Raw genomic sequence first — 25,937 nt, 5'->3', positions numbered from 1 at the left:
GACAAAAAGACAAATCAATGCCCTACCACATTCAGCACCATAATACAAATCAAGCTGCTGTTCACATCCTATTTATTTTTAAAATTATGAATTATGACTAGAACCTAAAATACTTTGGTAGTTTTGTGTCAAATTTAGCAAAAATGTTTGTCAGATAAGTATTTATCAATCTCTGTGAGCAAAAGAGGTAATTATTCTTTGCTAAGCTGTGGTCAAGAACAGAGAATGTGTTGAATAGACTTCAGTAGATCTCTGCAGTTATTCAGCAGTTATTTGTAGCTATTCAGCAAATAAGTGGTTATTTAACAGTTATATCCAGTTATTCAGCAAACATCTGCAGTTGTTCAGCATTAATCAGCAGATCTCTTTAGTTATTAACCGTGTAGTTATTCGGCAGACATTTTGAGTCTGCCCGTGAGTGAGCTCTAGCCTCTGCAGTGATCTCTGATATTTCAGGATCAGTGATTAAACTGAAACCAAAGTGCATTCCTCTCTGGTGACGGATGCCACTCACCCGTCTGCGACAGAACGGTAAACCTTGCGCGATGATGTTGATGCTAAAGATCTTGAGTACTTTCTGGGGCGGTAACGATTTGGAGGTAATGTCCTTGGGGTCTGGCAGGTCCAGGGCCTGTCTCTCCTGCGGGACACGTACAGCCTTCTCCTTCTCAGTGGCAGCATTTGGCATCTTTGCCCGAGCACCCGACGATGAGAAACGGGGAATGGGGCAATGCCGCAGCATTGCAGAAAAAACGCAAACCTTCTAGTGGATCATGTCCCAGAAGGAGATATAAGAACCTTTCCCAGCTCCTCTTGGTATCATCCAGATATCTCAAAGAGGCGCTTGTTGAGCTTCGACCAGATGAGAAACTCGTCCGGCCGTCTGCCTGGCAGTCTTTAAAGTAGTCTTTGAGGTCAGAGTGTCAGCTTAGCGAGGCGCAGCAGCTGATGTCAGAGTCTGAAAAGAGGATGGGCCCAGTCAGACCCAGCTCTCGTGACCCCTGGGTGCTGGAATGTGCACCGGGACTCGTCTGACACAGCACACGTGTGATCGGGGCGATTCCTCACCAGGGTCGTTCTGTCACCACTCTGACCCCTTCGATTTGGAGACCAGAGTCTCTGGATATCACTGGGGTTCAGTTCCTAAATAGACAGCAGACAACCAACCCTCATCTGAACCTCACGGGTCGGCTGGAGAGAAGACGTTAGGGGTTTGTTAGAAGCTCAGGATCTCTGTGGAAAGGTGCTGAGGAAGGCTGGTCAGGCTTCAGCAGCAGCTATCAGTAGTTCAAGGTTATTCTGAGCAACCCGGGCACCTGAGCAAGAACGTCTGTTATTTAAAGCTGCAGAAGAATGTCACGCTAAAATACAAAGAAAAGCACGACTTCTTCCTCACTCAGTCTGAACACAAGAACTTTACTGGTAAAAATATTAACAAATGAAGCCGTTTACTGGGGAGAAGTGGAGCAGAAGTAGGGTGGTGTTGTACTTTACGGTCAGTATGCAGCACAGGTAACCAGAGACTGAACCTCTCTTCTACTCTCACACTATTCCCTGCTGTAACTTGATAACCTAAAATATGCTGACAGACTCTTGTGCACAACTTGAGTTCTCGCGCATGGTCGTTTAACTGTTTCCTTCACATTTTAGTTTGAAATGAGTTGATAGAGACTACGGAGATGACTGGTTTCCCTCAGAGTATTACCAGCCTGGCGGGCCACCAGGTTTTACTTGCGCCCCCACCAGGCTAGGCATTGTTTGTTTATTTATTATAATTTTTTTTTTGTACCCCAGCAACAGGGTTGGCAAAGATGAGCTAAAGAGTCTCTTTGAGAGAAGCGGGTGTACTGAAATAAGCTCCAGAGTTTCAACAGGAAAGTGAAGGTAAGAAAACACTTGAGTTGTACTCAAAGTCAAGAAAATAAAGTCCTAACCATTAACTACAACCATGCCATGTGTTTTAGATGGACAATGCAAACTACATTTATTACTGTGTTTTAATAGGAAGCAATATTTTTTATTTTATCAGTAAAACCAATAACATGGATCTAGCAACAAAAATAAAACTCAAAAATAAAATTCACAAAAATCTAACGAACCAATGTCGCCCTCTGGTGTCAAATACCGGCATAACACCACCCCACTGCAGACAAAGATATCCCACCAACCAAATTTCTCTCATTTTTTTTAGATGTATTTCTATCAACTGAACAAATAAAAGTAATAAATAATATGTGGAAAACCAAAGATACACATATTGTCTTTGGTATGTGTAACTTCTCTCAAATACTTGAGAGAAGTTGGGAGGACAGAAACACTCCGCAAGTTGCTTATGAGGCCAGAAAGGTTCAGTTTGATACATTCCTGCATTCTCCCACGTACTAGTGGGCAGCAGGGGGTGCACATTCAGTATGGGGGGGTTGTTTATTGTTAAATCAATTCTCTAAATTTAACATTTTAATTAAAAATAATAATTTTAAGATCACATCCAGTCGACTGGCAATAAATTTCCACGTACCTATGCTAGCTAGTAACCTAGATAGTATGGGTATCTAGGTAGCTAGTCTGCTATCTAGCTAGCAGCTTAGCTAGGTAGCTAGGACCCATGTTAGCTAGGTTACTAGCAGCTAGCATGGTTAGCTAGCTAGGTGCTGGTTAGCTAGCTAGGTAGCTAGGACTCATGTTAGTTAGTAACTAGCTACCTAGCAGTAACTAGTTGAGGCTACCGGCACTGTTGCCTCAACTGTCTTGAGTTAAAGAACTTTGAAGATCTAACTTAAACTATTACCTGACAGAAAATGCCGTGAGAACCAAAATATATATATATATTTTATACAAATTTTCTCTAAAAAGTAAATAAATTTAAAAAATACATATATTTTATAAACCTAAACAGTCCTGTCAAGACAAAATTTAATACCTGTGATTTACATATTAAAGCCACGAACTTACTTTTTCTCAAATGACCTTAAGACTTTTTAAGGATTTGTGGGCATCCTGGCAGAGAAAAGTCTGTTCCAACCTGGAAGATCCTGATAAGAGCTTCTGGTTCTGGAAACTCCTCCAGTCCGCCTTAAGCTCTGCCCCAGCAGGGACATTAAACACCTTTAACAAATACCTCACGCGTCCAATCAAAATGGATATTTTAGCTCTTTTTCTCATTCAGATTGATTCCTACTGCTTGCAGCGTGAAGGCAGCATTAGCCCACTAGATGGAGCTTGAGATCCATGGTGGGCCAGGTCTAAAAGGACATGAGTCGCTGGACTCTGTCCACTAGAGAAAAATCATTTTGCTAATGCAAATTACAGGATATTAATAAGTAGTTCTATAAATAATTAGGTTTGAACTGATGTCGGTTGGTTTAATTAATTTCTTGGTCATTAACATGCGATTCCCCCCATAAAATGACTTTATCTTTATCATTTTCAAATACTGAGTGTTTTTATTCATAAAAATTCCCAAATATTATTACATCTCACCAGATAAGGGCCTATAGCTACTATATAAAGTACAATAAGGGCTGGACAATATGGCTAAACATTTAATAGACTATAAGCGTTTAATATCAATCAATGTCAATTTTTCTCTCGTTTCTGGTTTCAAGTATTTGAAATCCTGCCAAACTAGTGGCTTCCCCTTTCCTGTTTTATCCAGTTTTCACTCAGTGCTGATGTTTTTTATTTTTAAGCAGCTATGAGTCACGGTGGTGAAACCTGAAACTTTGTTGATGCTACCAACCTTGCTTAGCTCACCATGAGAGGTTGATCGGCTATAGCCTTTCCTCTCCCTATGTCCCCCAGAATGCTGTGTGGTTCTGGTTCAGAGTTCAGTGATTATTCTGTATATTGAATATTCTATAAGATGTATTATCTATTGATATTGATCACATGTCTATCGCGACATATATCGTTAATGATTTATTTATTAAAATTGTGTCCATCCCCCCCTAAAAAAAAAAAAAATTTGGCCCTGGGCTACTGCCACTATTTCAGACTCTGACCAAGTTGACAGCTGGGCAGACAGCAGCATGTGGCACTGACCTGAGCGTTTCTGCAGGTGAGCAAGGTATGGCGCCAAGATAAACTCTGGGACGTCCCAGCTGACTCCACAGGGGGGCGTGCTCTGGCCTGCAGAGCAGCGGGACAGAACCTGCAGCAGCAGCAGCTTACCTTCTTGCTGGAAGAACTTTGGTGTGGACATCCCGTCTCCTGATTCCTACTGGGGGCGGACACGCTGTTCCTGAGGGAGGGGGAGCGCAGCCCTTCCTCTCCCTCTCCTCCCTCCTCTTCCTCCTCCTCTCTCCCACTCTCCGCTGAATGTTCAAACTCATCGCTGTCTTGGTCCATCTCCTCATCGTCCTCCTCTTCCTCCTCCTCCTCTTCCTCTCCCTCCTCCCTCCCATGCTCCTCCCCTCCCTCTGTCCTCCCCTCTGTGTCCTCCTCCTCTTGGTGAATGCTGCTGTTGTTGTTCTCCTCCTCCTCCTCCTCGTCCTCATCCTCCTCCAGGGGGCGGTGTCCTTGGAGCTGCCTCTGCTGGTCCGTCCCCCACTGCCACTGGCTTCCCTTGCCGTCCCCGGTGACTTCGCTCAGCGGCCCTCCTCGGCCCTCCTCCCCCTCACCCTGAGGGCCGTTGCTGGCTCCGGACTCGCCGGGTGCCCACGGCTGCTCCCGCTCGCCGTCGGCCTGCGACGCCTCCGGCTGATCGGGATCAGAGAAGAAGAGGGGAAAAAGAAGAGGGGGAAAAAAACAGACAACATTCTGATGAGAAAGTGTTCGTCCCTATTTATGAGGTTGCGTCTCCTGAGACCTTACCCTCTGCCGCAGCTCCTCTTCCTCCACCACTCGGTTAACGTGCTCGTCCTCATCGTCCTCGGCCGCCTGCTGTGGTGCCCGTGTGGTGGAGGAGGCGTTACCTCTCACGGCCTGACCCCCGAGGCCCCGACTGCGCCTGCTGCTGCTGCCCCCCGACAGCAGATCCTGGTTCATTTCCAAAAGCCAGCTTGCTACCTCCTGGACCTTCGCTAGGCTGTCTGAGGAGGGGAAGGGCTTGGCATTCTGTAGGAAACACACAGAAACGCAGAGAGTGGGTTCACATTGGATAGATTCCATATAAACAGTTCAGAGAGAGAATGAGTGGGGTTCAAAGGTCATTCCAAATTCTTCTCCCCGACTGCTGCAATATTACAGATACTGAAATCCTGCATTTGAAACTTGAATTTCTTTAAAACACGAGTCTGTGGAAGCTGGGCTTCAATTGGGGATGCAAACAATTATTACATTTACAATTAACTGTCAATTAATGGTTTAACAGATTAAAATTAGATTGAATAATAACATCTGCTTAGCCTTCGACTGTCTAATAGTGTTGTAGTTTGGCCCCCATCCAGCAAAGGGCGCTACTTCTCCTTCAGAGGCGCCAGCTGATACAGAAATTAAAGTTGGCGGCCATACCAAGACGAAAAACGTAAAGGATGAAAAAGGGTAAAAAGAAGCGGTCCAACCAGAGTCCGTTGTGGGAAGATAACTGCGCTTTTTGCCGTTCTGTTTTGAAATACAAACACTCAAGCTCTTTAAGTTACCAACTTCAGTTAAGTCAACCGAGCTGCAAGAAGGCACAGCATTAACTTCTCAACCAAAAATTCATAATCCGCTACAAACGCAAAGATAATATGACAGAAAAGTGGAGGGGAAAAATGTATCATTGGAAAACAACATATCAATAATCAAGGTTGTCGTGAGTTAACTTCAGAGTTAAGTTTTAACATTCCGTCTAACAGAATATCTTTGTGTTTATGGGGAACAGAGAGATATAGTGCTTAGAATATTTCATTCTTTTCATCTTTTATTTTTCTATTCAGCAACCTAAGAGGTTCCTGTTTTGCTACTTTATAACTATGACCATTTTTTATTGTGAAAAGCAAAATTTCTGGTTCATTCACTCAGTATTTGATACAGCAGACACAAAGTAATGTTTTCTTTTAAATTCATCATATGGAAAATGTAGAAAATTTATGTTAAGGCAAAACAGTCAGCCCTCTGAGAAAACTCAAGTTTTTTTAAGAAAATTGCCGCTCATCAATAAATTGTTAATTTATCAATAAGGTCAACCAACTTTAGTTTAACTCAATCATAACTTGCATCCTTAGCTTCAACAGATTGCTCATCTGTGACAGGAATCAAGTTTAGATCCATTGTAATTGTTGTTAAAGTGTCTATGAGATTCTAAATAAGCATGGAAACCAATAGTGAAAAACCTCTATCTAATCCAGACTGTGAAAAATTAAGACCTAATGTTTACCCACATCCCACTTCACCAGAAAATGGATGAATATTGGAAGGATGCTGGCAACCTTTATCATCTCCAGTTCACACTAAGAGCTTCGACCTTGAGGAGAGACTCGCAGGTAGCTTTGAAAGGCCTCTCCTCTCTGCCTGTCTGGCCGATAGACCCGGTGCTGCTGCTGCTGCGTGGTGGGAAGCATTAGACCTAGCTCGGATTGCACGGCCCTGTCTCTTGGGACCGCCTAGAAAAGGAAGACTATGAATAGCTGAAATTTCTCTCCCTTTTACTGGAACGACCAGGATTCTGTAGCCAGGCCTTCGCACAGCCGGAACTAGTTTCTGCTGCAGATGAACATGCTATGAAACAGGCAAACAACTAAAGTCTGACATCGATCACTAAATAAAGCACATTCCAGAGTTGGCCTTCAAATAACACAGCAGCTAGAAAAACGACACAAATTGTTCTTTTATTGAATCTTAAAGTGCTTTAGATTGTTTTAGTGTCGCAGACAGACAGATTAAATAACCACTGTGTTTCTATGAGGAGAGAAAACATCTGCTGGCAAACCGAAAGCAGAATGAAGAGTGAAGAGCTGCTTTGTTCCCAACAGAGATCAATGTTCTGGTACAGTCAGAGGCTTTCTCATTGAAGGAATGGATATTTATCACGTCGTCTATCATTTATCGTGATTAATTTCTTACCATAAGAATTTTGCTATATCGTTGTCATGATAATTTCTAAATTGTCTGTATTGTGAGGATTATATTTATCTTTCTCCACTGTTAGTTCAATTAGAGTATCAACAAATACCAATACATCTGAAAATATTTTATCAATATCCATCTGATAGAATGTTCAATAATTTTACTGAACTCCAATGCAGAACTGCACAGCATTCTGGGGATGTAGGAAGAAAAAAGAAAAACTTTAGTCACTCAACCTTTCATAGTTGAGCTATGAAAGGTTGGTGTCATGAACCAACTCAGTCACTCCTTGGTTACCTAGCAACAGCCTGTTGATTAACTTGCACAGCAGCAGTTTCAGGTTTTGCCACTGTGCCTCATAACTGCTTATAAGTAAAAAACAAAGATGTGGATAGAAAACCGGATGAAACAGGAAATGTCACGGTACCAATTTGGCAAGATTTCAGATATTTAAAACAAAAAAAAACTAAATAATTATCAACATTGACTGATATGAATGATTGTATCGCGATACGTTTTTCAGCCACATCGTCCAGCCCTCGTGACTGCTGTCCTGTATAAGAACATCACAAACAGGAATGTTTTTCCAGAGCAGTATTTGTATTATGTGGGATTATGGTTGCTGTGTCATGAAGTCATAGCCAAACAGCTACCAAAAAAAGAAGTAATAAATAGTTCTTACTGGCACATTTATCATTACAATGCTATATAACCAAATATCGTGATATACTTGGAAGTCCATATCACTCAAGAAACTAATCAGAAACTTCCAATCTTCCCAGGAATTAGCCACTCCCACATCAAATGCACAACACACTGATTTACACACCATCATAATAAAGAATGCTAATGAATATTTTAGAAAAAATTATGACGCGTTCTATAATCTTTCTTTAACATCTGTCATTAACTGTCCTTTTTCATTAATCAGAGGAATTAATTCTAAAAGCTCTGGTTTAAAATTAACATTTTAGAGTAAGGTGAGACTTCATATAAAAATTATTTTTTGCCATAATCAGTCAACATTATGTTTCCAAACCTCTTAAACAAAAGTCACAACCTGTCTGCAACTGTGCTTGTGTGAATTTGTTTGCTTGGCTTCACGTCAACTACAGTTTCAAAAGAAAACTGCAGCACAAAGAGTCTGCTTCAGTCTCAGACGAGCCGAGTCAAAAGGCGTTTTTTCAGAGTTCTAAAAGCCCTGGAGGTTTGAAATACAGCAGCACGTCACGGTAGGTGAAGAGAACAGAGTCTGCTAGGTTTCATCAACATTCACCGAAACACAGACAGGACGCAAAACACACACGCGCGCGCACACACACACACACACACACACACACACACACACACACGCACACACACATCAGCTGATGGCAAAAGCAGTCAGTAACTGTGTTTCCATTACTAATGTGCACAAAACTGTCGATATTCTGATAATGTCAATTCCCAAAAAGAAAAAATAATAATTATTTCACAATTACTGTGTTTACATTAAATAAAATCGGACGTATATGAAATATTTCATATTTTAGCCACAGTGCTCATAATTGCTGGAGGAACCGTTACTGTCTTGATCCAGGCAGTTTTCGCCTCTAATATTAATCCCATTTAATAATGATTGAACAAAGAATCTGGCAGAGAAATTCACCAATCATAAATTACTTCTTGAACATAATATTTAGTGAGATGTTACATTTCACGTGCGAGGCATTCTGTCTCTGTGCATCTTGATTATACATCAGGCCGGCTAGATGGACTAACTGCCCCACATCTGATCTCCATGTTGAGTACAGCTGATGGAGGGAGGTGGAGGCGTCATGTAAGGTGAAGCAAGGAAAGCCTGGCTCCATCAGAAGGAATATCGCCATGGCAATTTTTAACAATAATATTGCAACTCAGTAGTTTCCTGATTTGGTGGAGTGCTACTTGTGATTGAACAGCTGACTCACTCATAACCTTGCCATGTTCAGACTGAAAGCACGTCTCTGCACTATAGGTGATATTAACATTCTGAAGAGGCTTTTAAGGTCCCAACCTGAACCTGATGAAGAATCTGGAGTGAGCTGAAGGTGAGGGCGGCTTCACAAACTTGGAACTAATAGCAACAGATAAATTACCAAAAAATACTTGAGGAAACATGGACAAATGTCAACAATTCCAGGGTATCTGCAGGTTTCAGCAAGTCAAATGTAAGATTTTTAATGCCAGCCTGACTGAAATTGAAGACCAGAAACACTAGAATCAGCCGTGATGGTTTGGGTGATCCTGCTGGCTCGTATCTCAGCAACCAACGTCGTCCAGCCAGCTGCTCATATGTTTGCACTTACCCACGATAAACACAAAAAGAGAGCAAGCTAGCCAAGGTATGTTAGCAGCTACTTGTACACATACCATACAGAAAGCAATAAAGATGCCTGTGTGACTCAAACTGTTGCCTGACAGAAAAGAAAAAAACGACACACAAGATTGAATAGTTCTGCCACGACAAAGTTTCATACCAGTGATCCAGTGATCTTAGGCCAACTTACATCTTTTAACATTAATTTGAGACATTTTTAGGTTTTAATTTTAGATACATTAATTTAAGACTTTTTAAGGATGAGCGGACAAACTGAATTATAAGGAAGGATGGACTGTCTTCACGCTAATGCAGGCTACTGCATTGAGAAACAACAGGGATTGATATTCAACACACCATTTATTGTTCAACGTGAAATGCATTTTGCTCTATGCATTACTTGTGAGTTAATTTCATAAAACAAATTAAAATTGTTGGAAGAAAATTGCTTATTTAGATTAATCAAAATTGAATGCATAAATAAATGGTCATTAGTGGCTCAACTGAGGAACTTTTATTTTTAATTTACTCAATAACATAGCATAAAGTTTCTAAGCAACCTAAAAGTGACACTACAGGTTGGTAATAACTAGCTTTATTTACTCAGTTACATTTCCTCAAGAAACCTTCTGAGAAAATTTTACATTTTGGAGTAGTTATACTAGAAAATGTTTTACTTTTACTGATTAATTGTATTATAAGGCATCGCTATTCTTACTTGAGTAAAATTCTGGATACTTTATGTACTGTGAGTAACTTCACTGAATGAAGAAAAACAAAATGCATGAGATGCAGAAGTAAGACTTCTTGTTTGTGTTCAAGTTTTATTTTTTTAATGTTATTTTCTCCCTGCTGAGCCTGCTGCTTCAGCACATTCACTGTGTTTGCATTACAGACTGTATTAGTTTCAGTGTTTCAATGATTTGAAGTGATGCCTGCATCTGTTATTTTGTAATCATGTTACTTATTTCTATTTTTCTTTCCCTTTAGTCTTTAAAATACCAGATATTAAACATAACTTCACGTTTTTGTCATTTGAGTAATTTCTGGGACAGATACTTCTTTACGTTTATCTGAGTACAAAATATATTGAAGTAGATCCAGTAGTTCCTACTTACTCCCCACTTCTGAGTGACACTATTGTCCAGAGCTGGGCAGTAACTAGCTACACTTATGCAGTTACATTTACTTGAGTAACTTTTTTGGAAAAAATTAACTTTTAGGAGTATTTTTACTAAGCTGTACTTTCTACTCTTACTTGAGTATAAATTCTGGATTCTCTATCCACTGAAGGAAAAACAAACATGGTTTAACAAATAAAAATAATCAACACCTGCAGTTCTGTTAAAGTTTCATAAGTTTTATACTGAAATAAACTGATTTGGTAAAAAGGTCTTTTGCCTGATTTTCTTATTTTGTGTTATTTATGTGAATAATTGTCCTTTTGTTCTTTGAAATACCAAAATGTCCACTTCACTTTCCATTTTGGTCCATATGATTATGTAAGTTTTAAATATTAAATGATTGACAATTTGATCAGTTACTCAGTACTTGAGTATCTTTTTTCTTTTTTAACCAGTACATTTTTAAGCTTAGTTGAGTAATTTCTTGGACGGATGCTTTTTACTTTTATTTGCGTAAAAATATGTTGGAGTGGTGCTACTCTTACTTGAGTATAATTTTTGGGTTCTCTACCCACCTCTGAGTGACACTGTCTATAAACAGCTCATCTCTAGAACTGTCACTCATCTATTTTCTTTAAGTTGTTGCCATGCAACAACTCATCAGCATCTTTTGTGGATTTTCCTGGAAACCAGAGAACCGGCCTTCTGGTGCAACACAGACAAGCTGCCAGGAAGACAGAAAACAACTAATATCTCTGTGGCTGGTGGCCGTGAACAACCCACCGCAGAGAAGACGGGAAACCCTCAAACGCACCGCCAGGATCAGGACCAACTAAGAAACATCCAGCATGTTGTTATTAGAAAAAGCTTTTCTTCAGCTGGAGTGGGAGGAGGGGGGCAGCAGCAATCATGGTCAACCACAAGCAGACTGAAGGCATCCATTTAAATAAATGGGCAAACTGAAAGGAGGTCCACTGTTGTCAAGGCAGCCAGACAGCCGTTAAATCACCTGCTTCCATTAAAGAATCAATTACAGCTCAGCTCTCCAGGCTGAAAACAGGAAAGGGAAAAAAAGGACGCTGGCCTTTTAAACTCCCACTTCCTGCTCCGAGCCGTAGCCCCGGCTGCTTGAAGGTGGTTACCTTGGGTGGAGGTGGGCGGCCGGTGGCCAGGCGCTGCAGCTGCTCTGAGGTCTGGCTGCAGGAGAGGAGGTCCGAGCAGCACGCCGAGCGGCCCAGTCTCTTCATCAGGGAGGAGATGATGCTGCAGCCGCAACCGCACATGGACCCACTCATGGGGGGCCAGGCCGCGCCGGCGTTGGGGGCCGCGGCGGCTGGGGGGGGCGAGATGGGCTGCGGTACACAGCCGATCCCCGCTTCCTGCCGCCAGGCGACCTCCTCGGAGCTGGAGTGGGACCCGGCTGGTTCTGATCCACAGGTGGTGACTCAGAGACGCTCATAGCACGAACGGTGGCGCTCACGGTCCATCCAAAGTAAAAAAGGACAGGTGGAGAACTAGAGTCCCTGGTGGTCCTGCTTCTTCTCGACTCTACTTCTGCTCGGCTGTGGTCCTTGAGCAGCACATGTCTCCTGCTGTTCCCCACCTCCTCGGTTACAAACTCTCCTCCATCCACAACACGCCCCCTCCTCTGTAGTCAGACTAACTCTCCAGGTTGCAGTCTGCTGCCGGTCCCTGCAGTCTCCCGATCTGCTCCCTCTGCTGCCTGCGACTGCTGTGCAGGGAGGGTGCCAACTCCCCGACACACACACACTCTCTCTCTCTCTCTCTCTCTCTCTCTCTCTCTCTCTCTCTCTCTCTCTCTCTCTCTCTCTCTCTCTCTCTCTCTCTCTCTCTCTCTCTCTCTCTCTCTCTCTCTCTCTCTCTCTCTCTCTCTCTCTCTCTCTCTCTCTCTCTCTCTCTCTCTCTCACTCACTCACTCACTCACTCACACACACACAGCCCCCCCCAGCTGCAGCAGTAAACCACTCAGACTCAACTCCTCCAACTCGCTGATAAAAAAGTGCTTTTCTCCATGTGAAATCTGAGCCGGACGCTCCGTTAATTGAGGAAGGACGGAATACAGCAGGAGATCTGAGCCACTCTGAGCACTACAGGGACCGATAAGCATGGGAGGATACCACAGTGGGGAGTGGGGAGGGGGAGCATATAGCAATAATCTGTCAGCGCTGTGTGAATGCAGTGTAGAACACTTAACGGGAGAGATGCTGAAAAATTCCTAATAACGCAGAGACGTCCACCACTGATGGAAAAGACCAAGAGGCGACGGGAAAATAAATCCTCTGAAATGTGGCAATTAAGATCCATCCGAGTCATTAAGCGGCTAACGGCGCGCATGCTTTGATCCTGGCAGTATATCAGATATCAAAATGCATTTTCAGTAGTTGCCAGTTAAACATGAGTTTTATAAATGTGTATTTTTAATCCCCACATTACTCTCAGGGGTCAAATTAACTGTTTGGGACAAGGAGGGACGGAGGGGGAATAATGGAAGAAAAATCTCCAGTTAAAGGACTAGCTACAGCTGGCTATTAATAGTACATGAATGTGGCACAAATAGCTGGGAAGTTATTAAGTTTCCTTCTGACTTTTTACAAAAATTTATTTATTTTCTGCTCAAAAATGAGAAAATGGTAAAAATGTTGGTTAATTTTGAGATTCAAGACACAAAAGTTTCTCATGATTTTTAGAGATGCACCAATACGATTCTAGTTTGGGTATCAGTGACTATTTGCCTGATCCACAGGGGCAGATCTACTCAATCTAACTCTATGCTTTGTGCTCTGAGCGACATCATGCTTTATTATTTATTTTACATCATATTTAGAATTTCTCATCACAATTTCTGAACCATCTGAAAGATGATTTGTTGAAGTTTGACCAAGGAAGTCCTATTGTTTTTGTCAGTTTGGCTGTTCTAATCCGAATGGAACTGACTGAACAAATTAAAGTTGTTTTTCTGACAAAGCTTGTGAAGCTACAGGTGTATATAACTGTGCTGTACTGATGCGGAGTTATTAAATAAATTTGTAATTCAGTCTATTTATGGCTGTACTTTAAAAAAAGAAAAGTTTTAAATCGGTTTGGCACTGTTTATTTGCATCAGATCGGTATTGGTCAGAAGGAAAAAAAAAACAGAAAAAAAAAGTGGATCGATGCATCCCTCGTAAACTTTTAGCATATATTTCTTTAAAGTCAAACAGATGGATGGATGAAATACTAAGAAAGGGATATGGAACATATTCTCATACTCATTGTTCTCCATATTTATCTAGACTATTTCATGCTTTAAATGAAAAATCAATCTCTCCATACTCTTATGGCAATAACTCATGTTTTGAATTGTGTTTAGTGTCCTGCTGCGAATAGAGGATGCATGATGCTAACTAATGACAGATGGAACTAGATGTCCAGAAATAACCTCAGCACTTCACTGTTAAGGGGGTGGATGTGAGGGTTGGGGGAGGGAGCACTGCATCATCAGACTGAAGGAACAGGGAAGCTGTAAACGCTGCAGATAGACCCTGGACTAACCTGCCATCATGAGAGAAGGCGCAGAGACAGACTGGGCTGTGGGAAGAAGATAAAATAAAACTTGACCTTGCATATCATATCAAGGGTCAACTTCAAAGATAAGATGACAGACACAACAATGGAGTTCAATAATATGAGTAAAAGAAGGAACACAAACGGTGACATATTTATGTCTTCAGTCTTTATATACAGTGATTTCATAACGTACAGCTGTCCGTTACATGTGTTTGTATTGTTTCAAAGTTAACTCAGGCAGCAGGGTGGTGTTCACCTTGTTTAAGGATTTCTTTCCACTCAACTCCTGTCTGGAGAAATTATATTTTACTGCTTCTTCAACTGAAGCTGCAGGAATAATCAACATTTATTCTAAGTAATTTTATCACAACAGTCCTTAAAGTTGTCCAACCTTCAACTAAACACTATAAAAAACATCCCCATCTCAAAATGAACAACTCTTATCTGTATCTGCTTCAGTTCAGACAGATGCTGACACCTGTTCTGTTAAAAGGGCGGCATGACGCAGCTTCAGATCAACACCCTGTTCTAATCTGAATTTATAAACTCTGCTTACTCTTAACAGCAGGCTGTCTAAACTAACAAACCTAGTTAAGAGCTGACTAGTAAAAGCCACCATGCAGTATGGAAGCACTTCAGAGGGAAAGGCCAACGACGCCTCATGAAAACACACATCGATTTATATTTGAACAAAATCAATGTTAGAAATGAATTATTGCTCCTTAAAAAGTTGACTTGAACTAGTTCCAACAAATCAACGTCTGAACGTCATGATGATGCTGAAGATCCTAAAATCTATTTACATTCTCTGGATGAAATGCTGTCTTAAAGCAGCAGCATTCTTCTGTCAGGTGGATAATAGATAAGTTCTAGTTTATTATTTCACTATAAATTAATGTTGTGTGTGTCTGGAAGTAGAAACTACAAATATAAAAGGTGGAGTGCAGCATCATAATATGATTTAATCTGAATTTCGGTTTATAGCAGACACGTTGAACAGGGAAGATGAGGCGCATGAGGTCTGCGCCGGTCGCACCCCTCCTCACTTGTGTTTGCCTCGCTCGCTGTTGCGGTGCCTGGTCGAGATTTTTAAACTCAGTGCAGAAAAAGACGGACGAACACGCCATATTTTTCGTTGTTTTTGATTGCCTAAAAGTCATAAAAGCAACAGTTCTTCGTCATTTATGTTTGTTTTACCACGCAGCCAATTTTGATATGCGGCATCATGTATTCTTAGCTGTTTTTAACCATTTTCCACCTCTAAAGTATACTGCCCCCTATCTTTTAGAAGAATACTGCACTAATCTGTACGTCAGCTGTAAATGCCTCACCATTTGCGCGGCCCGCGCACCCTCAAAGCCAACCTCTCAAAGCGCAACTACAATCTCCATGCTATCATAAAACTTGATAGAAGACGCCATACAGGCAGACATTTCCTTTAAACAGCCACCCATCATCTCACTACAACACACCTTTAAAACAGAATGCTCTGATCTTCAGAAATAGTCTACAAAAGGAGCAAATTTTCAATCCGTCATCGCAACACATCCGAGGCTGAATCTTCAGAGTTTTGTTCTTTTCCTGCTCGGGACTTGAAGACAAAGCTGGGTGAAAGGGTGACTCATTAATTATTTATGAATATTGCTTTTCACTGTGTCAGCTCCCTGCTTCAGTACTGATCCATAAACAGGAGAGTCAATGCACCACAGCACTGGGTCTCACAGGAAGACCAGGAGCAAATCTCACCAGCTGCAGCTAGAGGGCGCAACACCGGCAGCTTTCAGCAGCCCAGCTGCACCAGCACACCAAACAGTAGACGCATTGGGTCAGGACATTAACGCATTAATAAAGGTAAACACCAAAATGGTGTTTAAATAAGGCCCATACTGTAATGAAAACTTTGTTTCACTGTGATCTGTGATGATTCAGGTAGGTAAAGGACTTTGAGCAATAGGGGGGTGCTAATCTGGTGAAGACACTAGAACATTATTATTTTATTTTTGTCTGTTCAAAATTTTAACTTCATTAAGTAGTTTTATTTGATGTACAGCACTTTGGTCAACTACTTGTTTTCAAATGTGCTTCAAATGTGGCACTTAAATATCAACTCAAAATTTTGCATTTTCAGTTTAACAAACTTCAAGAAGTTAGTGAGGAGTTAAACTGGTTTTATTAAATAGTTTATAGTTAATGTAATCGGTGCTTAAAACACATCAAATGGATTTTAATTAATTTCCATATTTTAAAAAAATCCACCCTGGACACTTAAAAGTGGACGTTACTGTCCCTTTAAGCTGAATGTGACCTCTTTAATTATGTATTTAGTGAAGGTCAAATGAGATAGATCTCATCATAGTGCCTGAAATGATAGTAAACATGATGAGTGTGCTGCACTCTAGTGGCCAAAACCATCCACTGACAGGCAGCTAAAAGACTGCCACATTGCAAGCATTCTTGCAATGTGGCATAAGGCTAAAATAAAAATTAAATTACTGGAACATTAATAGACCATCATAAGAACGCTGCTCTAAGAGAAGAAGACACATTTCCCAAACACACAGACTACGCTTGGAAACTCTTAAAGCATCAACTACTCACACATTTCTGAAGATAAAAACTGAACTCAGTTTCTCTGTTACGCGTGCACGCACGCACGCGCACGCACGCACGCACGCACGCACGCACACACATACACACAGTGTTAAAAGGTATTTAAAGTTCATGCACACAGCATGAGCTTTAAACTTATTAATCTGTAAAGAGTCACTTTTATTTATGAACCACAGAAAAAGTTTTCTGCTGGAAATGCTCTGCAGTAATGCCTTGTTGGACCAGAAAATAAAATGACAATTTATAGCATTTATTTTAAATCTAATGTAGCTTCAGAAGAATTTCCTTTATCACACTAACCAAAACCACAGACATGAAGCTGATTGTAATAAATAAAGGTCCAACAGAACCATTCAGGGATGTTTATTTCTGACATGCAGCTTCAGCAGGTTTTTTTTTTTCCCCATCCCGCTTTGCCACCAGATCCGTGAAGCTGGAAAACTGTTGTGCTGAATTATTTAGAGGGAATAAGTGGGTCTGATTAGGGAATGACACAGAGGATACCTAAATCTCAGTCACTTTCAACTCCGGCTGCAGAAAGCAGTTTACTCTGTTGGAGAACAACAGCAGTGACTTCTTTCTGCGTCCGTCGAATAAAACATCACATTATGTATGCAAGATATATTTATCTATAGATTGCGAACAGTAAGAAACAGATACAACTGAGGCTATACACAAGACCGTTAACTGGAAACTGCAGGTATTTTCAGATGTTGATTGGGAAAAAGTTTCGACGGCACCGCAAGGACACCAGGGGTCAGCTGTAGTGTTCATGGCAGGCCACTACATGGCGCTGTGATTTTAGCATGTTATCATGCCGAAATGATAACAAGCTAAAATGTCATTATTTTTCGCTAGCATGGGACCCAATGCCCATAATAATTAGGTTCCATGCTAGCAACATGGGTTATGGTAACCTGTTGCCGTCTCCCATGAACGAAGTGCTCATCTAAATAAATATATTCCTTATCAGAAATTAAACTGAACAAGTTTAGCACGCTATCTGCCACCGTTTTTGTTGTTATCTACCCGTTCATGCGTAGGATAAACACTGCAGCTGTACACTCTACGCATGTTCACTGTTACATCAGCAAAGTACTTCACAGCTCCGCAGGGGGTGTTACAGAAAGATTTCACAAAGTCCTGGTGAACTGAAGGCAATAAAGTGATTCTGATTCAAAAGAGGGGCTCCATGTAAACAGGGGCTAAGAAACGGAAGAAAATGCTACAAAACAAATGAAATTAGGATGACTGAATTCTCTAGCTTTATATTTCATAATCCGTCTTTCATCAATTATTGTGAAGTGAGATCACAGCAGTTGCTCAAACATATGAAGAGGACAAAGCTTTTTGAAATATGCCAAGTATCAGAGTGAATATTAAATGTCATCATATTAGAAAGTTCAATCTTGTCTAAAACAGCAGAGAAAAAAAACAGGGATGCAGCAGCTAAATGAAAATCAAGTCCCAAACCGTTGTTGTGAATTATTGAAGCATCGTATCTGATGTCCCCCCTTTTCAGGATCCCATGAGCAGACGGGAGAGTTTTAAGGAGATGACAAGGTTAACATTTTGACACCTGAGTGCCAGTTCACACTTTAAAAATGCAGCAGCAGCCTGAAGAAGACAACGCAGAGTGATATCACTTTACCTTTAGATTACTAACGTGTGGCTGGAATCAATTATTCAGGAGCTGCACCACACGCCTGGGCTTTAAGGAATACTCCCCCCTATAGCCCCAGTATTACAACTCTGAACACCAAGCACAAAGACAAAACAAACTTAAACAAAATTCTAATATTTGGTGCACCCTGGACAAGGCTTAAAATGACACAATAAAAGCAGGATGCCTCAGAGTGAAAGTCTGTTCATAATGTCTCTGATAACTTCCACTCTGTCTTAGTCAGAAGTGTGAAAGGTCTGCATCCTGCCAGGGAAGCTAACAATGAAGCACAGGGTGGGCTCTTCCGTACATGGAACAGAGGAATCATGTTCTTGTCTCTGGTGAAGAGTCCGTAAGAGATTCTAAACCTCAGTAGCTGTGTTTCCATTGACCATATAATTAAACACAGCAATTGTGAAATTGTTTTGTCGACATTAGTGGAATATTGACAAAGTTTTGTGCACATTCGTAATGGGAGCACAGCTGTTGCCTCTTTCCCAGTCCATTAAATGAAATGTTGTCTCCTCTACTGTAGGAGTTGTATGTTTTCTGTTTTTTTCTTTTGTCCAAATCTCTTGCTGTTGACCTTAGAAACAAATCAATAAGGGAAAAAGCAGCTTTCAGGGAGAAAGAATCATTGAGGACAATACATAAGCAGCTCAAGGTCAAAATTAGAGACAGCGAGAGGTGTACTAGAGGGAGCTGGAGAGCAAACAACAGAGGAACAATATCACCACCTCAATCGTGGACTCTTCTGCTTTCACAAGTTTGTCTTCAACCAAATCAGGAGATGCTGCTGCTCCCGTTGCCTCCCATTTCACATGTCTATCTTTAGAAGTCACATGATGGGGCATCTGGAGACTGAACCAAAACAAGGATGCAGGTCCAGAGTCCAGATGCTGTCAGGTCAGAGTCCAGAAGGAACTCTGGATGTGGAAGACATCCTGGTTCCAGTACCAACGAAAACTCACCCACCAGTCATTAAGGACTATAGACCTGTGGCCCTGAAGGTCCTGGTGACACTCCTGCTGGCCCAGTAAGGAAACCAGCACATCAGGACCCCCTGCAGTTTGCGTATCACCATGGAGTTAGAGTTGATGATGCCATCATACTAGGGCTGTTGTAAACGAATATTTTAGTAATCGAGTAATCTATCGATTATTCTTACGATTAATCGAGTAATCGGATAAAAAAATTATAAAATGAAATATTGGTAAATCTGGCATAATACCGGTGTTACTATCAGATATCAATATCAGTCCAATTTTTCATATTTGAGCATCCCTAACAGTTGCTTTTTTTGTAGTTTAGAAAACTAACCTGTAACAATAATAGCTCACTTTCTAAGTTAACCAGAAGAAAAGTTATAGAAAAATCTGAAATTATATTGAATTTAATAACAAAGAGGCAGGCTCACAAATATGCTTATAAAAAATGTCTACAATCCAGCTTTTAGTTTATGTATTCATCTTCAGGGAGTTTAATAGATTAATTAAACTCACCTTGCCACCTAACCTGTCACGCTTTGGGTTTGAAAACGCCTGGAGTGGGAGGAGAGGGCGAATGAACGAACGTAAGATGGGGTGGAGGGGAGGAAATAGACCAGCGGACTGACGAACCGTTAGACCGGGGGACGAACACGGGGGGAAGCAATACGGGATATTTACGACACCTTCACTGGTCACACTCAGAAACTCATCTACCAGCCATGTACGATGCGCTCCGCCACCCGTTTCTTCAGACCGGGATATGAAATTTATTGTGCGGTTCGTCGGTAAAGCTACATTTACACGGTAAGCATCAGCTACTCAGCCGCCCGCCCTGTTCAGTCTATCCGCTCACCTCAGCGCTCTTCCCGCCGTTCGCTTTCAACCAGCAGCCCCGGAGGAGAAATGCTGCCGTACTCCAGGCATTCCCCAGTCATTTTAAGGATGCTTATTGGTTCCCCAAAAACGATAAAAAGTCGGGCATTATCATCAATCAATAAAATCCCCACGGGCCAATCTTGAAGATTGGACTTTATGCCGCTGAGACTTAGCTTTTGTCAACAACTCAGAGGCGGAAGTGAGAGCTCCGCGCAACGCAAATGAAGTCCCGGCCGGAACACGGTGCGCTAACTAATAAAACATAAATTAACGAAGCTTCGAGGCAGGTAAATTTTCCTCGAGGAATTTTAGTAATCGAGGTACTCGAATCGTTCGAGGAATCGTTTCAGCCCTACATCATACACTTGCTTCAACAAACCCACTGTCATCTGGACGAAGCAGGCAGCACAGTGAGGATCATGTTCTTTGATTTCTCCAGAACATCTAATACAACTTAGCCTGATTTGCTCCGTGAGAAACTCCAGAAAACACAGGTGGAGGCCTCAACAATCGACTGGATCTTTGACTACATCACTAACAGACCACAGTTTCTTAGACTGAAGGACTGTGTGTCTAACCAGGTGGTCAGAAACACAGGGAACTGTACTTTCACCATTCCTTTTCTCTTGTGAGCAGTGGTGAACAGCCAGCGCACTCACCAACTGGTATAAAACATCTCAAATCTGAGAAATAGGGCTGTCACTGACTCTCGGCATTCACACTAGTCTGGTGGTGGTAATGCAACATCAATTGGTCTGCCAACTGGCATAAAACACAAGAAGAAGACTGTTAATGCATTGACATTTGCACATGGTGAGGAAAGAAACTTTCATTTCAACCAACCACCTCGAGTTTAAAGTATCATCTTAACACAACGCACCTATTTGACGGAGCCTCCGCTTCATCCAGTACGTGCCTGACAACCCTCAGCAAATGCAGACAACTGAATAAATCTACCTCTGACAAGCTCACTGCAACTATTGCAGAATGGGCTGCTATGGATTGTAGACCCACTGACATAGTCAAGTACATGGGCTTTGCCCATGATTTTCAGTTTTCAGATTTGAAAATTAAAAATCTCAACAGATTCTACAATCCACAGTCAAGAGACAGAGTACTTATTAAAATTGCTGAACTCTACGAAACAATTAAGGAAGCAAAATTGCAGGGTATGTCACTGTGACAGGAGCTCACTGGACCTTAGTGACTAACACTATCCGGGTGTGACAGTTCATCACTAACACTTGGACATTTTATTCGGTAAGAATCAAAATATTGATCCTTATTTAGTATTCATATGTGAAAGTATGATGTCATTCACTTTTTAATTAATGGTGCAAGAACCAGAAGAGTTATGGAGTGGCATGATTTATTTTTGGTTTTTATTTCAAAGTATAATTATTGAGAACTAATTTTGTCTTCTAAATAAAACGATTTATAACTCATTTATTAACTGAAGTCATTCATTTTAACAAAATGCAATTTAAGACTAATAATGATGAATTCACTGCTACACTGAGATTAATTAGATTAAGAATTTGAAACACTTGACAGCCCTACAAATAATTATTTATGTCAGGCTTTCTTTGGGCTCAACAAAAACATCTTCTAACTTATATTAATTATTACCTTATCCAGGGTTGGGTCACGGAAAAACAGCAGGTCCTCTTAATGTCATAACAAATTAAATTAAGGGGGAAGAAAGCAGAGAGGTCAGAGCAGCAAGATAAGGATGATGGGACTTCACAGTCTCTTCCCCAGATGGCAGAGAAAATGCTGTTACTACTTCTTTTGACTGTAAAAGCATTAACAGAGGATCACCATACAACACCTGCAGCAGCATGTAGCCGTGACTCACCGTCACACATGTGTCAGCTCTTCCTCTGCGTCACAGATAGGAAGTGAACAATGGGCAACGGCTGGCAGCCAAGAAACATGTCTGTTCTTCTCAGCTTAGTCACAATGATAATTTATCTGTCTAAAAACATATAAAAGTTGCATGAAAAACATAATGAAAGATATTTATTAATTTCTTAAAAATGTATAAGTAAAACTGTCGTTCACCGTAAGAATTAATCTCACGGCGAATGAAAATGAGCGTGATCATTTCCATTTGGACAAATTTTCGTTAAGGAGACTTCATAACCCATTTTAATTATTGTTGTTTTTATCATTTTGTTTATTTTGGGAAATGCTTTCCACTTCCAGTGTTAAAGATAAAAGAAATAATTTCTAAAGAACCTTTGAGTGGACATATTTAAATTAATAAGCCATAATTATTCAGGGTTACCCCAATGTATTATGTTGCTTGCTCATGCACCTCCAAATTTTTAAAAAAAATTTAAACACAAAATCACGGTGAGTCGCTTTTAGACTGCTCTAGAATCCCTACCATAGGGGTAAGCAGTTTTTCAGGGGGAACTAGGTTAAAATAACATTATTATTAGTTGAAAACTGTCACAAAATAATATTGTTTCTCACAATAATATCTGGGACAATTTATTGTCCAACAGATTTTGTTATTGTGACATTCATAGCCATTTTTGGATTTTTTTTTTTTTAAATCATCTGAATGTTGATAAGAACAACAATTTCCTCAGACAGTACACGAGCAAACACTGAAACAAATAGTAAATGTCCTGTACTTGTGCATTGCTTTATCAAGTCCAGAGGACTCCAATCAATCAATCAATCAATCAATCAATCAATCAATCAATCAATCAAATTTTATTTGTATAGCACATTTCAGCAGCAAGGCATTTCAAAGTGCTTTACATAATTAAAATAAAAACAGCATGTGACATTGAATAAACAGTGAGAAAGAGATTTTGAAAAAGATTAAAAAAGATAAAAACATTAAAACCCGCACCCCGTTTAGGACTTCAGTTAAGTCGTTTAACTGGGGCTCTAACCCTCTGGGACTTTAGTCAAAAATACCGTTTGACAAGGACTCCAACCTCTAGGGTTTTAGGTGAAACGCCGTCAATTGGGACTTTAAACCCCGTAGGACTTTAGTTAAACATCGTTAAACTGGGACGTTTTCCAGGGGGCTTTATAACATTAAAATGTAAACAGTGAGAAAGAGCAATAAAAAGAAATTAATAAATAGATAAAAACTAAAGATAAAAACATTAAAAACATCGAAGACATCAAAACCCACACTCTAATACTAATTTAGCCATAAGCAACTCTAAACAGGTGGGTTTTAAGTTGAGATTTAAAGGCATGCAGTGTTTCAGCTGTTTTACAGTTTTCTGGAAGTTTGTTCCAAATCTGTGGTGCATAGAAACTGAATGCTGCTTCTCCTCGTTTGGTTCTGGTTCTGGGGATGCAGAGCAGAACCAGAACCAGAAGATCTGAGGGGTCTAGACGGTTGGTACAGCAATAACAGATCTTTAATGTATTGTGGTGCTAAACCGTTCAGTGATTTATAAACTAACAGTATTTTAAAGTCTATTCTTTGAGCTACAGGGAGCCAGTGTAGGGACTTTAAAACTGGTTTTATGTGCTCCATCTTCCTGGTTTTAGTGAGAACACGAGCAGCAGCATCTGGATCAGCTGCAGCTGTGCGATTGATTTATTAGTCAGACCTGTGAAGACGCTGTTGAGTAATCAATGCGGCTAAAGAGCGCTTCACACTTTGATAAGAATTTCATTTAAGTTTAAAACCAATCTATTGGTTTTAAACTTAAATTGCAACTGGAGTCAGCAATCAGTTGCTGACTCCAGAGTCAAAGTTAGAGTAGAGCTGCTAGCATTTCTGTCTTCGAGTCTCTTTAATCCCTTCAATAAATCCTGAAGTGTTATAATTCCCAGGTCTATAGCAACACAAGCTTAGCCTGATCTGGTGTTTAGGGGGAGATATTTTCAACAACAAGTTTGTTAAGCTGTATGGGACTTGTGCTTCGTTATGTGGTATTTGTTTGGTCATGTGACAGCGGTGGGGACACAGGACTGTCTGATCCTATTTTCTTGGTGTCAAAAGGATAAGAAAATATATGCAATATCAGTAAATATAAATTATTGGCCATGACAACATTATTAATATCGACCCAAATTTTCATATTGTACATCCCTGATCACTACATGAGTCCATGCGGGATAAAGCCAGTGCAGTCTTCAGCTCTGTTTAACTAAACACAGTTGTAACTAGCCATCCATTCATTCATTTTCCTTGTCCCTTTGTGGGGTTGGGAGGGTTACTGCAAATACCAAATTGAAAACTGAATGTATGCATCTGACTTTTAGCTGTTTAATGTGATAAACTCAAGAACCATTTTGTCGTGTTTATAATAAAGATGGCATTAAATGGATAAAAAAAGCAAAAAAAAAACAAAAACAAAAAAAAACAAAGCAAAATAAAAGTGAAACAATGAGCATAGGTTTGAGCTAAAAAAATTAAATCTGATGAATCATTTATGAGAAAAGCTATTCCAAATATTCCTTGGAATAGCTTTTCCACTTTCCTCCCACTTGTTGTTGCACACTGCTGGTCAGCTGGCAACTTCTCTTTTAGGAGAGATAAATGTGGCAGTTTAGAGCATATCCAGTTGTGACATGAAACCAAAGGAGCTCCACCCAGCACTCTTATCGGGGTGGTGTACTTCTGACTCTACAGCGAGCAGCATTGTCTGTCAGGCAGCTAACTGCTAGCCTGTCCTTTAATCAGTTGGTTTCAGCTTGTTCTCGAGGGCAGAATGACAAAAGGGTTTAATATTGTGGGCAATCAGCACATTTATCTGAAAACCGATGCTAGGATTCATGGCCATTACAATATATTAGTGCATTTAGTAAAATCAAAACAATAAATAAATGTTAATCATGTAAACATTATTTAAACCCTTCCAATTAATGTTATATCAATGTTTGCTAATAAAAATAAGAACAACTTTGGCAATGTCATACGTTTTTTTGGAGGGTGAAACAATATTTTTTTACTAAAGTTTGCCATACTATAAGACTTTTCTGTAAAAACTTGTTGGCATGTTTATCATCTTGAAATATTTTCTTCTGGTTTCAGGCTCGTCTTAAGGAAGAAGGTGATGTTTGACCAGTTTAAGGGAAGTGAAAGTATAGGAGGCGTTTGGACGTCAAACTGAAATTAAGTTGAGGGAACAAATGCAAGCCATCTTGTTTATAAGAGAAGGTTATGACTGTCAGTCAAGAGACAGGCATAACCTATCTTTTGACTGACAGAGACAGGTTATCTGTCAGTATCTCAGTTGTCTCAGTTGTCACTGGACAACTGAGATAACCTCATAACAAGAACAGCAAATAAAGATGCAAATATTTCTGTGTCTAATGATTCAATTCTGATTTTTTTGGGTCATAATTCAGAAACAATTTTCAATTCTGCTTGTTTCCTGTTAAAATTATGTGTCTGACTTAGTTTTCAGCATAAATCATACCAAACTGAATATACTGCATTTCCATTGATAATAAAAATTGTGTATACTGAACTCACAAACACAAAGTTTCTTAGTGCAAACAATTTTTTTTTTAAAAACTAGTTTTTAGCTAAAAAGGTTTTTGCACTAGAAAGAGGAGGTTTTACAGAATTTGTGCATTTCGCAAAACTGAAACAAGAACACTTTTCTCTACATGCTCAACAACCGGATGTTACTACCAGAGGAACAGATGAAGAAGACGATAGAAAGTGGCAGCAGCATCACGGCACATGTTTTTTAACGACTTATCGCAATTCAGGTGTGATCTTTTTAATTGCATTTCTCAATGGAAACAACACAATTGCAAAATTGTGTTTTATCGACATTAGCAGAATA

The 25,937-nt window shown here is 40.4% G+C and overlaps 1 protein-coding gene across 2 annotated transcripts in view; it reads right to left on the bottom strand.

Annotated features, from left to right (window-relative positions):
- fbxw7 (F-box and WD repeat domain containing 7) overlaps positions 1–25,937 on the bottom strand; it is a 102,184-nt gene that overhangs the window by 63,477 nt on the left and 12,770 nt on the right. Inside the window, exons 1-3 of one of the 2 annotated variants that reach the window (XM_088008882.1) lie at positions 11,592–12,731; positions 4,813–5,055; positions 4,171–4,698 (exon numbers count right to left, since the gene is read on the bottom strand). In XM_088008882.1, coding sequence (XP_087865008.1) covers positions 4,171–4,698; positions 4,813–5,055; positions 11,592–11,744 — 924 coding nt within the window. In that variant the 5' untranslated portion in view covers positions 11,745–12,731. Of the gene's footprint in view, positions 1–4,170; positions 4,699–4,812; positions 5,056–11,591; positions 12,732–25,937 lie in introns of those variants that run through there. The other variant, XM_088008879.1, reaches the window with a different exon arrangement.

The sequence above is a fragment of the Poecilia mexicana genome, unplaced genomic scaffold, assembly GCF_051168715.1.
Source record: "Poecilia mexicana isolate PSO_F unplaced genomic scaffold, ASM5116871v1 scaffold_2, whole genome shotgun sequence".
Lineage (NCBI taxonomy): Eukaryota > Metazoa > Chordata > Actinopteri > Cyprinodontiformes > Poeciliidae > Poecilia > Poecilia mexicana.
This window is presented reverse-complemented; position numbering and strand designations above follow the sequence as displayed.